Here is a 15,671-nt window from a genome sequence, read left to right as displayed (position 1 = left end):
AGACAGTGAGGGGAGTCTTCAGTAACTTACATTACGATGTTCCACTGAAGGATATAATGTCCAACGGAAATATTAACAGTCCACAAAGACCCGCCTCTTCCTGAACTTGCAAGACAGCTGAGACGCCCCTACTTCCAGACACTTCTCACACAACAGCTTAAAACAATACCTAACAATAACAATAATACATTTAAATTAAAGTCAGTATGAGCAGAAACTCCATGAGAGAAACAACAGTTTGCAGGGAACTATGAGATAGCATTTGACTACACCCGGCCTCCTGCTGTCTCCAGTCGAGTGTGTGCGACTCCCATGTGAAGATGGACCACTACAACAAGATGGCAAGTATGTCTGTTTCTTCTTTCGCTCTATTCTAAGAGTTTTCACAAGACTATGAGGCACACTCAATCTCTCATTCACACTGGTGAATGATTGGGTGCACGTGATTATGTCTGAAGTGGGTACGGAAAGTATTAAGGCCACCTTAAATTTTTCTCTCTTTATTGTACTGCAGCCATTTGCTAAAATCAGTTAAGTTTATTTTTTTCCCTCATTAATGTACACACAGCACCCTGTATTGACAGAAAAACACAGAATTGTTGATTTTTAAACAAAAATGTATTAAAGAAAAACTGAAATATCACATGGTCCTAAGTATTCAGACCCTTTCCTTGAGATGGTTCTACTCCTTCATTTGAGTCCAGCTGTGTTTGATGATACTGATTGGACTTGATTATTAAAGCCACACCCCTGTCTATATAAGCTGGCCGTCCGGCTAAACTGAGCTTTCGGGGCAGAAAAGCCTTGGTGAGGGTGGTAAAGAAGAATCCAAAGATCACTGGTTGAACTCCAGAGATGCAGTTGGGACAAAGTTGTAGAAAGTCAACCATCACTGCAGCCTTCCACCAGCTGGGGCTGTAAGGCAGAGTGGACCAAAAGGAAGCCACTTCTCAGTGCATGACACGTGAAAGCCCGCAAGGTGTTTTCATTTACAATGAAACTCCCTTCAAGAATCCAAAGTAAATAGCTGTATTACAAATACTACTAATAATTTCATTTTGTACATTCTGTTGAGGATTGTGTATTTCCACAAATGCCAGGTTTGTCAATATTTAAATAAATCAACTAGCAAAAACAGATCAATAAAACAAAACTTGTATTACAGTGACTAATATTTGTTTGTATAATAGTGTTCATTAATGGTTAATTATTGAGTAATAATTAACCATGAAGACCCTTTCAGGAATTTAGCTGACACAGCAGGGCAACTCCTCGCCGAATCCAATGTTCTGCTGGGACATCAGAGTTCAGGGTCATGGCAATCACATAGTTGGTGGAATGTCCAGTTGTGGACAGCGTGCCACGCCGCTCGCTTGTCTTGTACACAGGAGCAAGGTAACACATGCGCTCAGGAATTTCTTGCTTCTTCATAGGCTTCAGCCAAATCTAAATCAGACAGGGCAAATGTGAGTAATACCTTTACAGGGGACTAACATCACTAAACAGCACAATCTCGAAGGGGAAAAAGAGCCCAATAAGACCTTTTTCATAAATCAATGGAATAAAAGGTTCAACTCACCACAGGCATGGAATCATGGAGTATTTTTGGGTAGGACTCAGCCAGCAATTTGTTCTTACGGTTCCAGCGTGCACCGTCCAGGAACAGTCCATGGATATAGACACCTGTGTAGTGCAAGAAACATTTTCTGTTGCATATTGTACAAAAACATGAATCTTTCAGTCAGTCCCATACACAAAAACAAAAAATTATTTCTCAATATATTATGTGACAATATATTTTGTGTGTATTCATATATTGTGAATTGTACATAGTAATATATGTTGATATATTCTATAACAATATATTTTAGATGTAAGCAATATCTAAATCTGTGAAATAGGATGTATGACAATATATGAAAATATTGCAATTATTGCCATTTTCATATATTGAATAAATAGATTGTTATATTATTTAATATATTATTATTTATACTAAAAAATGTCCTACATTTTGAGATTTTATATTGAAAAAGGCATTGCAAATATATGGGGAAATTTCTCATATATTGAAATATATTTACCAATGTATTGCAAAATTAATTCTAGTATATAGCAATATACGTTTGTTTCGTAAGGGGTGCATGTACTAAAACTACTTTCATTTATTATAGCAGTTACTAAATTACTTTAATTGCTTTAAATGTTTAAATGGACGTTGGGGAATGCTTTTAATTAGATGTAATTATGTAATTATGTAAATGTAAACCAATGCACACATCTTGCCCCATGTACATGTTCTGTTTGGACCAGAAACAATGATCCTGCTGGCCATGTGCTAGTGCCAGGTTTTCTCGCTCACCATCATCAGGAGGCTTCTTGTACTCCTTATCATCCAGAACCTCATAATCAAACCCCAGCAGGTCAATAGGGATGGCATGTTTGCGGGCGTAATTCTGTTGACTTCCCGTCAGAAAAGCCTGAGTGAAGAAGAAGCCTGACAGCCAAAAGACCACTGGTGTGCCGTTCTCATACCAGTCCTGGTAAGCAGAGGTGGTGTGTTGTTAGGTACATTCATGTTGAATGAATAACATACATCGAAATAATTACTTTTTAAATTTTTTACATTTTTGTAGAACAAAAAGTCAAGTTGTACTTTTGTGCCAAAATCACACCAGACACTGAATTGTGTACAGTGAGGCTGGTAGCATGTCCAGCCACACTGCTAACAGCTCCAGATAATTTATGTGTTGAGCGTGCTGGGCGGGAGTCCACTGTCCCCTCATCTCAACACACCCCAGCCCACAAGTGAATCGTACTTTATGATTTACAATCATGATTGTTACACTGTTATTTTCCAGAAGAGATGGTGCACCAGATTTAATTGTCCAACAGCATCCAACGCTGAAACTCATACACCCATAAAAGTAAAAGCTATTGCTGCCACAAGACCCAGCAGACAGAGATAAATGCATAATTGCATTCTGTGTCCCAACTGAAACTGGGCAAGATAGCTGTGCAGCACGGCCAATTTGCACTCTGATAAATAGGCACGGCAAGCACGAGAGCTAGATATTTTCTGAGCTAGGGATAGTGAGCTCTTTTTCACATTCACTTAAAATCTCCAGACGCCGCAGGTGCGACAAGACAATATCTGTTCTGCTGTAGAATCACATCAAGATCATCCAAATACCCAAGAATGTGAATGCCCTGGCACCAAAGCAGGCCAGTGCTGCTTCCAGGCATTTTGTAAAAGTGCGAAGAACCAGTGACAGGCTGAATGGCAGGACCCAGCAGGTCCAACTGCCATCTATATTTGAAACCACAGAATAATGGCTGGACCAGTCGTTTGTCAGTTTGTGAACAGGTTGAATGTCTTGTTTGTGTAATAGGCTGCATATTTAATCTCTGAGAACCTCCAAACCACTGCCTGATAACTGAGTTTGAATCATCCCAGCAAATCGTGGTGGGCATGTCACAAAAAAACACAAAAGTGAACATGTTCCCCAAGCACACAGACTAAGTGAAGGATAAACAGGTGCACATGGGGGGGACAAACCTTGTGTGGGTGCTTGGGACACTGTGAAGGAGCAGAACATGTCCTTTTTTTCGACAGGGACCCACAAAATGAGCAGGTCCCAGGTCCTAGTTTAAGTGGCACAATCCCTGCAGGGACATTTCACCGGTGCTGGTCTGCGGATTTTAGATGGCTGCCTTGGCTTGTTATCTCGCCTGGGAAGGACACAGCAAAGAGCCTCTGTCTGTTTCTTCTGCAACTCTATCTTTGCCAAAACGGCATTGTGTAACTGGCCAAATAAACCCACTAGTGGCCAGTCCGTATAAGTTGCCCAATCGTGGTATCGCATGTTCGACAGGGTCAGCCAAAGATGCTGCTGGGCCCCCACTGTAGTAGCCATGCCCAGTCCAAGAGAGACTGCTGTACAGTCGGAGATGCAGAGAATATAATCCGAACCGATTCTGACATGGCTGACAAACTCAGTGATGGCGCTCTCTGGTGGAAGCACGCTGCCCAGGTCAGATAAGCACCCTGCCTGGTAGGTCTGCAGCAGGGTGACCAAACTCAGTGCCTGTGCAGCACTCACCTGACACCGATAAATCTTCTCCAGCTGTGCCGAGAAGCAGTGCTTAGAGGGGAGCATGGCAGCACCCGCAACCCCCTAATTATGACTTTGAGCAAAGTGGCTAGCGAAGGCTCCATCATAGGCTTTCATGAAGGTAAGAGGAAATGCCACTCCACCTACAGCTAAGCAGACACTTGACAAAACGGAGTGGTGATGGATGTCCCCTAATCGTCTTGACAAACCCCTGCAGCACTAGGGGTCAGCTGAGTCAAAGTTTGTCAAAGTCCAGTTTGAGCGAGTCCTCCTCAAGCAGAGGACTGTCAGGCTGAGGCAGCGGATTTTTGAGACGCGGACTAAGCCTCCATCTCGCACATCTCCATGTCCTCTGCCCAGTCCAGATGCCCAGATGCCTTCCTCCCCAGCCTGGAAAGGTCCAGTAGTGTTGGACAGCAGAGAGTCGTTGAGGTCCATTGCTGCTCGCCCCAGCACATGCTCAACAAAAGTCACACAGTGGTTCAACGTTGCCCATCTGAGTTGTTTTTTGAATTGTGACATTTAATTCTGACATTTTTTTGCTTTTATATAGGTCTTAGTTCTCCCTTAATACTACAGTGGGTACAGAAAGTATTCAAAACCACTTAAATTTCTACTCTTTGTTATATTGCAGCCATTTTTTTTCCTCATTAATGTACAAACAGCAACCCATATTGACAGAAAAACGCATAATTTTTGTGTCAATATGGAGTGATGTGCGTACATTAATTAGGAAAAAGGAACTAAAATTATATTTCAAGACAATGTGAAATAAATATTGTGTAGCCATCTTTTTAAAAGCACAGTGTATGAATGAGAAGGACACAAACTTTACCTGTAAAAACTTGAGTCTATCCAGGAAGTCATTGACATAACCTCCCAGAGGTTTCAGACTGGGGTAGGACTTTTTCATCCACATGCCAGGTACACGACCCTTTAGAATACTACTAACCACTTCCTCCAACTCAACTGACATCACCACCTGACCCTGAAACACCATGAGACACAAGCTGTAAGTATAGATTTGTTATTGCTTCTTTGTTTTAAATCGCCTCACATTACCTCCGCAGATATGGATATATCTGCTCAGCATACTCACACACTCCATTCTACATAAATAAGGTAGAATTGAGCTAATTATGGTGCATCTTTTATTTACATGTTAAGTCTAGACTTACCTACCTGCTAGCATGGACTTAATATCAAAGAACAAAAAAAAATAGTGGTACAGTCATAGGCTACTGCTACAAATCAAATTCACCAAACAGCACAGCTATGTCTGTTGCATCTAAGAACATCATTCAGCCATTTCTGACATTATGGTCAATGTAAACAATGTATTGAGGGTGAATGGCATTTATAAAAGACACAGTGGCATTCCTGTGAGATCTAATGATTTCTCTCATCCAATCAACATGGCATGGCTACAGTAAAATACTCAATATTAGAGTATATTTTTAACTGAAACCTGATGCACCTACCTTGATGGCTTTCTGAACATTGATGCAGGAATCTCGGACTGTCCGCAGCAGCTTGTTGAAGCGACCCATCTCCTGTACCAGTACCGTGTTCATGCTCTGGTTGTAGCTGGTGGGGAACCTGCGCATGGTTGCTTCTGTGTCAAAGTCCTTGGGCAGCTTGCTTAGGATGTCAGCGGCCACGTCATTCACCATGTCATCTGAGAACTTCATGTCTCCTGTGGATGAGCGTGCCTGGGTAGAGAGTATAGCTATTTATTCTTATAACTAGGGTCATTTCTAAGCCTGATCTGTACCTTTAACTAATCATGAGCAAATTGTCGTATTTTATATATGTATGTATTTATGTATGTGGGTGTATAAAACAGTATATTTAAAAACATTTTATAGAACAGATTATGCACCTAAGTAGCATGCTGTATGTTTCTTGCAACTGACTTTTTAAGAATGTGCGTGTATCAACTCACCTGTGTAAGCAACATGCTGTCAAACAGAATCTGTGTTTCCACCTGGTCCTTTGTAATGTCTGCATTGGCATTCATGCCAAAGACTTCAGGTGAGGGATTCAGTGGTAGGCCCTTTGTATATTCAATGTAGCTGTAATACTGAGATTGAAAAAAAAATGCATATAGGGCCAATTTCTGTGCTGTGATCTTGCAACTGTAACCATGCGCATGTACATATCATCATATATATCTACATACATCACCCTCTGGTGGTGCGAAGTACAAGCCACTGGGGTCAAACTTGTAGTCGGTATCTTTAATCATGCTTGGTGTATAGAAAACCGAGAGGATCGTTCCGAGAGTGCGCCGGTCCCAGTCGTCTGTAACACGGCCACCATAGTTACACTCCCCTGTCATGTAGCTGATGGCGGCAAATGGCACTTCCTGTTGTTTTGGCAGTAGGAAATAAAAGTGGCTTGTAGTAGCTTTTAAAACATTAACATATCCCTTAGAAAAGGGGTCCTCAATTTTTAGGTCCACCTATTCATAAAGAGTCAGGAAGGCAACATCATGAACCCAGGAATTAAATCCACACAAAAATATTGTAGGTATTTTAAACAATATGGTGGTGGAACAACCTGCCCTCCTCCACACGACTAGCCGAGACTATCACCACTTTTAAGAAGAAGGTGAAAACCCTCTTATTCCAAAAATATTACAGACAAATCTAACACTTACACACGCACATGCGTACACATTGCACAAACAAATACAAAATGTATAAATACATTATAATTTTTCTTAGTCTAGCACCCAACAATCTCCGAGCATGCTCTTCACTGACAAGTCTAAGCCTTATCAGGGCTCTTAGTTTGTAAACTCGATATTCTATAGAAATCGAACGAGAATTGCTGGTGTCTTCCTATTGTAAGTCGCTTTGGATAAAAGCGTCTGCTAAATAAAGTAAAGTAAAGTAAAGTAAAGTAAAGCAATATGGATTTCATGAAGAAAAAATCAGTACACACTGTATCTGTATATGGTTATAATATCAGTCTCCAATGTGTTGCAATGCTTTGGGGTTTTATTTTGGGCCAGTACATGCATGTACATAATTTGTAATACATAATATGTAATTTCACCAAAGCATGTGCAAGTGTGTTCTCACATCATATTGGTCCAAAAACATGCGTAGCTGCTGGACTGAGATTCGAAGATCTGTTTCGTTGAACTCATAAGGAATGTTCCATCCCAGAGGTCCAAACTTCCTCCTCTCTTGAATCAGGCCATGGAAGAAGCACAGGCCATATAGCAGCTTCTTAAACACGACCTGAAATAAAATTAAAATAATAATTAAAAAAACAACGCTATATCCACACTGGGCTGTTAACACATGCGAACTGAACACTCACTGGCTTACTGCAGCTGGAAAAGAACTCTGGGTCAGAAATGGGATCCATGTAGAAAGAACGCATGATGTTGGAGCGCAGGCCTTTTGGTGCCTCATTGGTCATCTTTACCGAATTCTGGAGCACTGAGACTGGGAAATTTGGTGAAGGGTAGCTGGTAAGCCAGAGTCGGAAATTGGGGTGGGTGGTGTCAGGGTTCAGTTCCTGAGTTAAAAAAGACGAACAACCAAGGGACCAATAGATCATGAAGGGGCACTGATTCATTGATTAGTCACCTTACTTGACTTAGAGCACACAATATCAACAAACATAAAACAGGGATTCTTTTGAAGGAAATTCTCCAGAGAGCAATGGGATTTATTACATTATTTTAGTTACTTTTAACTGAAGTACAGCCATTCTTACAGTGTTGCTTCCTCAGCATTTGCACTCATGTAGCCATATCCTTATACAATCTAGCTATCTATCTAGAACATGTTTATAATAGCAATAGTGAGAGCATACTACAGGGAGTGCAGAATTATTAGGCAAGTTGTATTTTTGAGGAATAATTTTATTATTGAACAACAACCATGTTCTCAATGAACCCAAAAAACTAATTAATATCAAAGCTGAATGTTTTTGGAAGTAGTTTTTAGTTTTCCCTCCTCGTAAATCTCACATTTGATGATGGACCACAGGTTCTCAATGGGGTTCAGATCAGGTGAACAAGGAGGCCATGTCATTAGTTTTTCTTCTTTTATACCCTTTCTTGCCAGCCACGCTGTGGAGTACTTGGACGCATGTGATGGAGCATTGTCCTGCATGAAAATCATGTTTTTCTTGAAGGATGCAGACTTCTTCCTGTACCACTGCTTGAAGAAGGTTTCTTCCAGAAACTGGCAGTAGGACTGGGAGTTGAGCTTGACTCCATCCTCAACCCGAAAAGGCCCCACAAGCTCATCTTTGATGATACCAGCCCAAACCAGTACTCCACCTCCACCTTGCTGGCGTCTGAGTCGGACTGGATCTCTCTGCCCTTTACCAATCCAACCAAGGGCCCATCAATCTGGCCTATCAAGACTCACTCTCATTTCCATAAAACCTTAGAAAAATCAGTCTTGAGATATTTCTTGGCGTTTCAGCTTGTGTGTCTTGTTCAGTGGTGGTCGTCTTTCAGCCTTTCTTACCTTGGCCATGTCTCTGAGTATTGCACACCTTGTGCTTTTGGGCACTCCAGTGATGTTGCAGCTCTGAAATATGGACAAACTGGTGGCAAGTGGCATCTTGGCAGCTGTACGCTTGACTTTTCTCAGTTCGTAGGCAGTTATTTTCTACCTTGGTTTTTCCACACGCTTCTTGCGACCCTGTTGACTATTTTGAATGAAACGCTTGATATTTCGATGATCACGCTTCAGAAGCTTTGCAATTTTAAGAGTGCTGCATCCCTCTGCAAGATATCTCACTATTTTTGACTTTTCTGAGCCTGTCAAGTCCTTCTTTTGACCCATTTTGCCAAAGGAAAGGAAGTTGCCTAATAATTATGCACACCTGATATAGGGTGTTGATGTCATTAGACCACACGCCTTCTCATTACAGAGATGCACATCACCTAATATGCTTAATTGGTAGTAGGCTTTCAAGCCTATACAGCTTGGAGTAAGACAACATGCATGAAGAGGATGATGTGGACAAAATACTAATTTGCCTAATAATTCTGCACTCCCTGTAAATGCAAAAGAAAAAAGCTTGTACTTGACTGACAAGTGGAAAACAATAAAAAGAAAACTACCTCACACACACGCTCTAAGGTGGGCATCCAAGAAGTTGCCAGATGGCAGTTCTGCAACACAACCCATGTTCCCTCCCTCACCCCTGTCTCTATCATGTTCATGGCTATGGGGCCCTGGCCCTGACCCAGAGACAGAGAGGTGAGTTTATGCCCCGTGAAGCCCTATGGGAATACAGGAAACAGTGCACAAATTAGGTCTCTACAGAAGTTATTCTGATTATCTAGCATCAGTGGTACTCATACTACACCTGTTCATCCCCAAATTTGAGCAGGGCTGCCATAGGATCCGATCCAGGTGACAGAACGAAAATGAGGGGGGCACAGCAGTGGCTGTCCCCAAATGCCTGGCTCAAGTTGAAAGGAGGAACCTCTATGAACTGCTGCCCAAGGTTCTCCGATACAAATTCTTGCACCATAGGAATAACCTAGAAGAGCAGAAAAATTGAATTGACATTACTGACATGCATGCAGCAATTGACAAACATTTTGGTAGGTTCGTTTATTTTGTTCATTCTTTGCATGTCAACATAAAGAAGGTGTTCATATGTGCACTGATTTGTACATTGTACAAATGTACATTGATTTGCAATAAATGTTCAATAAACCATTATTATAAAAGATACATTCATAATATCAACAGCCGTTTTTTGCTGAATTGATTCAACAGTCTTGAGACATTAAAGACACGCTTATGTCCATTTGTGTGGCCTACCTTGTCTGGTCGAAGGCAACGGATGACCAGCATTCTCTGAAACTGTCCCAGCCTGCTCTCCCATTCATTTGGAAATGGATTGTGGTGAGGGTCCTGCCAATAGGAAATACAAAACTGAAAACACAGAATTTTGAAATATCACAGGTGAAGTTATGTGATAAACCAACAACAACAAAAAAAAAGGACTAAGCAAAAAGGTGGACATTTGAGTCTCTTTGATGTGATGGCAGTCTTTTACACTCTTGGCTTCTCTCCACCACCTTAAGTTAGACAATGGGGATGGTTTCCAACAATCCAGAATGCTAATTCCTAACACTTTCTTATTATTCACTCATGTTAATGAGCATCTCGTGAAGCAACTTTGATGATAACAATAGTGAACGAAGCAGATTCATCAAACATTCTTCACATTCTCAAAAAAAGGCTAAAAATACTGTTTCTTGAATTGGATTCTTCAAAATGGAGAGCATCTTGTTCAACTCGTGGGAGTTTTACTTACTTTGGTAAACTAGTTTGAGGCAAAGAGCATGTTATTATGATTGCATGTGATGTATGGTTTATATTTATGTATTTTATTATGATGACTTTTAAAAATCAAAGTAAACCGAGATATTAGATTTTTCAAAGCACAGTCACAAGCCACACACTGCTCCCCTGGCACCTTTCATGGCTTTCACTGCTCACCAGGGGTGATGGTTAAAGCAGAGGACACATTTTGTTGTGTCACCATGTGCTGCAGTGTTTCACATTGACAATCACTTCACCTGGCACATCAACACCACCTGAGCAGCTGTTTTCTGCAGCAGGCAGCATAGTGAGCCTGAGCCAGGAGCATGTGGACATGCGATGCAATGCAAAGTGTCTGAACAAAGGGAGTGAGAGAGAGTAAGTGTGTGTGTGTCAGTGTGTGCATCTGCAGTGTAGTGTACATAACAACTTCTGACATTCAAACAAATCCAATTTAAAATAGCTGAGTTTCCAGCTTCTTAATATTGGAATGCATGAGAGCCTCCTCCTCCTCAAAAACAACATCTTGGATGACCTCAGGACCTTTAACCTTCTTCATACTTCGTTTAACACCTTCAATCCAAAAGTTATCAACAATTTCTATTCAAAACTATACTAAGCACAGAGATACAGGCTGAGCATGATGCTGGTTTGCTAGTGTAAGGTCAAATATATCCTCAGGATACCTACAGATATGACCTATAAAGCTCTTAATGGTCTCACCCCACAGTACCTGAGTGAACTTTAAGTTAATCCCCCATGATCCATGCATTCGAAGGTACCCAAAGTACAAAAGATCACAGCTGGGAGCAGATCCTTCTCTTATAGAGCTCCGCAGTTGTGGAATGACTTTCCAGTCAGTATTCAGGACTCAGACACAGTCTCAGTTTTTAAACCGAATACACACTCCTTCACAAGGTTTTTTCCTTTCTTTTTTTCTCTTGTGTGTCCTTCTGTGCAGAATGGTCAAGTGTGGGGGGTGTCAACTGTAGGGGTGTCAACATGATCTTTACATTTCTAATACGAACTACTGCTTGCAACCTTCAGAACTGTACACCACTAATAAAGAGATCAAATTAATTAAATTACCAAACTGTAGGTCTTCCACCTTATGCAGCCATAATACACATTCCAAAACAATACCTACAGATGATTATTATACCCACTTTAATGCCTGACTTACTTTGCTGTCATAAACTTCTCTCCACCCATCTCTGAGACGGGCCATGTCTGAGCGCAGCCCCTTGAAGCGCTTCACCTCATCGAGGCGACAAATCTCATCCCATGACTTAGTAGGCAGCCAGATGCAGGGGTTGGAGTAAGGGTTGTCCAGCCCCACCCCACCTGTTAGCAGGAAGCGCCATTCACTCTCATCCACCTGGGTTTAGATGAGGTAAACAAAAGCATGATCATAATAAATCATAACTGCACAGTCCTTCTTTACTGGTCTGATTTACTTCAGTGTATTACAAAGAAGTTGAATAAAATCTGGATTTTTCACACCCTCTAACAGTAGGTTTTTTTTCAATCACAGGCTAGTCACAGACTGTTATTTTAGCAAGAGTATATAAAATATACTGATCCACTCTGGATAATCCATCCACTCTAGATAAGGGTGGCTGCTACATGCCGTAAATGTGAATGAAAAATTTCAGACTGGTGCAAAGTGGGATGCTGGTTTGCTAGTGTAAGGTAATCTCCTCAGGATACCTACAGATATAAAACTCTCACCGATCACCCCACAGTACCTGAGCAAGCTTTTAGTTATTTACGCTCCCCCGTCAAGATGTGACATTAACAAACAAGCCTCATACTTAAAGCGTAGCACCAGTTTGAAAATAGTGCCCAACAAGACATGATAGCACCAATCACATTTGATATTTTTCTAACGTCTTAAGCCTTACTTAAATTCAGTTCCGATTGCTACCATAAACTAAACTATTTAGATGAATGCGAAACCCTCCAAATTTATTTCTAACAAGGGGAAATGAGTTTGTGTCTATGAAACGATTTGAAAATTGAATGGTTTAATTGTAAGACTGCTCTGCATGCTCAAACTTTTCTGTTTGCTGAATAGCATACAAAAACGGCTGTGAATACACACCTTACATATTTTAAGCAGGAGAGTGAGATTGGTGAAATAATAAAGTATTTGTATGATAACACAAGGGATATACTTCTATACAAATCATTTCCAAATGTTTTTCAGAAAAGCAATGGGCAATGGTCTGTCCACCAGCACTCACCTGCTTGTTATGTCTCAGCAGGTTGATGCTCAGACAGAATGAAAAAAGGAGCTTGTCTTTCTCAAAGAGTGACCGGCAAACGTTAACATACAAGGAGTAGGTGAAGTGGTCCCTCAAGATCTGTAACCTGAGCTCACCAAAAAAATCAGAAATAAATGAAAATCCATCCAAGTCATTTACATTTACATTTATGGCATTTATCAGACGCCCTTATCCAGAGCGACTTACAATCAGTATTTACAGGGACAGTCTCCCTGGAGCAACTTAGGGTTAAGTGTCTTGCTCAGGGACACAATGGTAGTAAGTGGGATTTGAACCCGGGTCTTCTGGTTCATAGGCGAGTGTCTAACCCACTAGGCTACTACCACCCTAGTCGTTCATTGTACATGGTTTGTGCTGTTATAAAATAATTAGACAAATCAACTCTGTAATCAAATTAAAATGCAAAAAGAAATTAATTATATCCAGTTTCTATCTGATATAATATTAATATCCGAATTGGTTCCTAAACTCTCCTAAAATGCAATTAACAAAATTCCATAAAAAAATAAAAACACAAACCAGATTACCTTTGGTCCAGAATGTCACTCTTGTCTGAGTTGTCAATAGAGAGAATGAAAAGACTGATGAACCAGGAAAGGGAGTATTGGTACATTGGCTCGATGTTGGCCAGGTCAGCAATAGTGAAAAACAAAATAGATGAGTGGACAGAGATGGGTGTGTAGCCCATTCGAGTCTCATCTATCTTGACCTCAGTGGCCTCAGCGACAGCCTGCTTCTCTGATATCTCATTAGCCAGAACCTTGGAAGATGACAGGATGTTCACTGCTGTCTCATCTTCCAGTATATTGTCCTCTGAAGATGACAGAACCTCTAGAATTTTGTCTTCAATCTCTTTTAGCTGTCTGAAAAGAGAGGTATATGGATTTAATATTGGCAAGTGAAAAATGAAAAGGCTGGTGAAAAAGAAACAAGGCTAAGAAACACAGCAGAGGCTACAGAATTCAATACATGAACATTGAAAAATGGCCCGCCTGTTTGAACAATAATCTTAAAACATAAGACCTTTTGTTTTCAGCTCCTTGCAGAATGAGAGCCTGTTTCTCTTCTTCCAGATCAGGTCTCTCTCTGGCCACCACAATGCCCAACAACTGATCCTGCATCCCCTCTGGTGTGATCATGAAGTTCAACAGGGTCACCTAAAAACAGATTATCACAGGTATACCTTCTCTTTTTAAATAATCACTATGAATGATTTGCTTTGTTCCTGGCTTGTTCCTATGTATGAATTATGAAACCTTGCATGATTGTTATGATTTTTTTTTTTCAATTTAAAAGTGAAAGTGAAGTGATTGTCATTGTGACACAGCACACGTTTAACACAACAAAATATTTTCTCTGCAATTAACCCATCACCCTTGGAGGTGGGCAGCCATGAATGTTGCCCATGGAGCAGTTAGTGGGGACGGAGCTTTGCACAGTGGCACCTCAGTGACCACTTGGCAGTTCGGGATTCAAACTGGCAACCTTCTGATTAAGGGTAAGTTTCCTGACCCGCTAGGCAACCAATTTAGATATATATAAAAGGAAAAGACAAAAACCCCATTTTATTTATTTTGGAATACAGGACACACCTTTACAGATGTTTCCGGAAAGTAATGTGGGTTGCGCAATTTGGTGGTGATGTAGAAGCGGAAATCAGGTGAGTACTCAATGGTGGAGTCACCAAGGCGGATGCAGGTGCTGCCACCTTGCTTGAAGGTCTGTTTTAGCAGCAGAGGCTCCAGGATGGGGTCCAGCTCCTCACCAACGTTCTCTAGTAAAACTGCAGGAGGGTGAGTGACAATTTTTTGTTAAGCCACCAAGATTTTCTATTGTTACCCAAAGTCATTTAGAAATCAATTTCTAAATCATAATCTAAACACTATATAAAACTAGCCAGCCTATTCTCAGCTTACCTGGTGTGCCAAACTGGATACAATTCTCAAGGGTGCGCACAAAGTCACTGTTGCTGAGTTTGATAACATGCAGGCTGTTTTGCTTCTCCATATTTTTCACCCATTTGTTGGCCTGGCCCTGGGGGTCTATTATCAGTGGCCAGCGGCGAGCATGGCTGTGAACAATCAGAAAGATCCTGCAAGGTTCTGGAGGTTCAGGTTGAGTTCTTTACAGGACTGAGTTGTAAAAATATTACAAATGTTTTACGTAATGATGGTGTTGGTGCGCAGATTGTTGTCTTCTTGTCATAACACCCAGAAACTCACTTGTGTTCTTTTCTGATGTTGATAAATGCACCTTTTGCACATACCTGCAGTTAAAAGCATCTAAAAAGCACAGTACTAACTTTACTCACGAGATGATGATGGCGTTATCAACAGAGAAGTTGTCAGAAGGCAAACCAGAAATGGTCCAGGTGCGGATCTTTACTGGGTCTCCAAGAGAACTCATAAGCGATACGTTCTTGGAGCAGGGAATGCCTCTGTCTTTACAGAGTTTCACCCAGTCCTCAGTAGCAGCCTGAAACATTCAGACAGCACACATGTTTAAAGTTCTGTAGCTACAGCACACTTCCATTCTTCTCCAATGGAAAAACAATGAAAAGTGGATCCAACACAAGGTGTTGTAGGCAGTACATGGAGATATGTGAAGTATGTAATTAATATTAAATGAATATGTAATAATTAAAAGACACAGAAATTTTATATTTAAACAATAATACATTTAAGTACTGTTCAGTGAAAATATTCAGTGCTGTATTTGCTAGGGGTTTTGAAATGAATCTCATAATTGTTGCATCACGATGCAGGCATGGATGATTCTGCAGAACATAATTGATTATATCATAATGAAGTTGCATAGTTTTCCGGCGGTGGCATAAAAATTCTACTTAAAAAGTAGTGGCGGTAGTGACTGGGGCTGACTGATCTGAGTACAGTGGCTAGGAGACAACCTTGTCCACATGGACATTCAAAATAAATTCCCTCTGAACT

General features: G+C 40.9%; 1 protein-coding gene across 6 annotated transcripts in view; it reads right to left on the bottom strand.

Annotated features, from left to right (window-relative positions):
- Window positions 1-655: 655 nt before the first annotated feature.
- dnah7 (dynein, axonemal, heavy chain 7) overlaps window positions 656-15,671 on the bottom strand; it is a 43,360-nt gene continuing 28,344 nt past the window's right edge. For 2 of the 6 annotated variants that reach the window (XM_028964952.1, XM_028964953.1), the window contains exons 46-64: window positions 15,035-15,198; window positions 14,640-14,794; window positions 14,316-14,506; window positions 13,747-13,880; window positions 13,251-13,586; window positions 12,682-12,808; window positions 11,619-11,813; window positions 9,929-10,021; window positions 9,465-9,641; window positions 9,217-9,378; window positions 7,449-7,649; window positions 7,205-7,366; window positions 6,298-6,483; window positions 6,061-6,198; window positions 5,597-5,827; window positions 4,951-5,103; window positions 2,363-2,540; window positions 1,580-1,683; window positions 1,240-1,446 (exon numbers count right to left, since the gene is read on the bottom strand). In XM_028964952.1, the coding sequence (XP_028820785.1) occupies window positions 1,240-1,446; window positions 1,580-1,683; window positions 2,363-2,540; window positions 4,951-5,103; window positions 5,597-5,827; window positions 6,061-6,198; window positions 6,298-6,483; window positions 7,205-7,366; window positions 7,449-7,649; window positions 9,217-9,378; window positions 9,465-9,641; window positions 9,929-10,021; window positions 11,619-11,813; window positions 12,682-12,808; window positions 13,251-13,586; window positions 13,747-13,880; window positions 14,316-14,506; window positions 14,640-14,794; window positions 15,035-15,198 (3,294 nt within the window). Of the gene's footprint in view, window positions 1,447-1,579; window positions 1,684-2,362; window positions 2,541-4,950; window positions 5,104-5,596; window positions 5,845-6,060; window positions 6,199-6,297; window positions 6,484-7,204; window positions 7,367-7,448; window positions 7,650-9,216; window positions 9,379-9,464; window positions 9,642-9,928; window positions 10,022-11,618; window positions 11,814-12,679; window positions 12,809-12,909; window positions 13,107-13,250; window positions 13,587-13,746; window positions 13,881-14,315; window positions 14,507-14,639; window positions 14,795-15,034; window positions 15,199-15,671 lie in introns of those variants that run through there. The other 4 variants (XM_028964951.1, XM_028964954.1, XR_003743662.1 and 1 more) reach the window with 4 other exon arrangements.

Source organism: Denticeps clupeoides, chromosome 2 (assembly GCF_900700375.1).
Source record: "Denticeps clupeoides chromosome 2, fDenClu1.1, whole genome shotgun sequence".
In the NCBI taxonomy this organism is placed as follows: Eukaryota; Metazoa; Chordata; class Actinopteri; order Clupeiformes; family Denticipitidae; genus Denticeps; species Denticeps clupeoides.
This window is presented reverse-complemented; position numbering and strand designations above follow the sequence as displayed.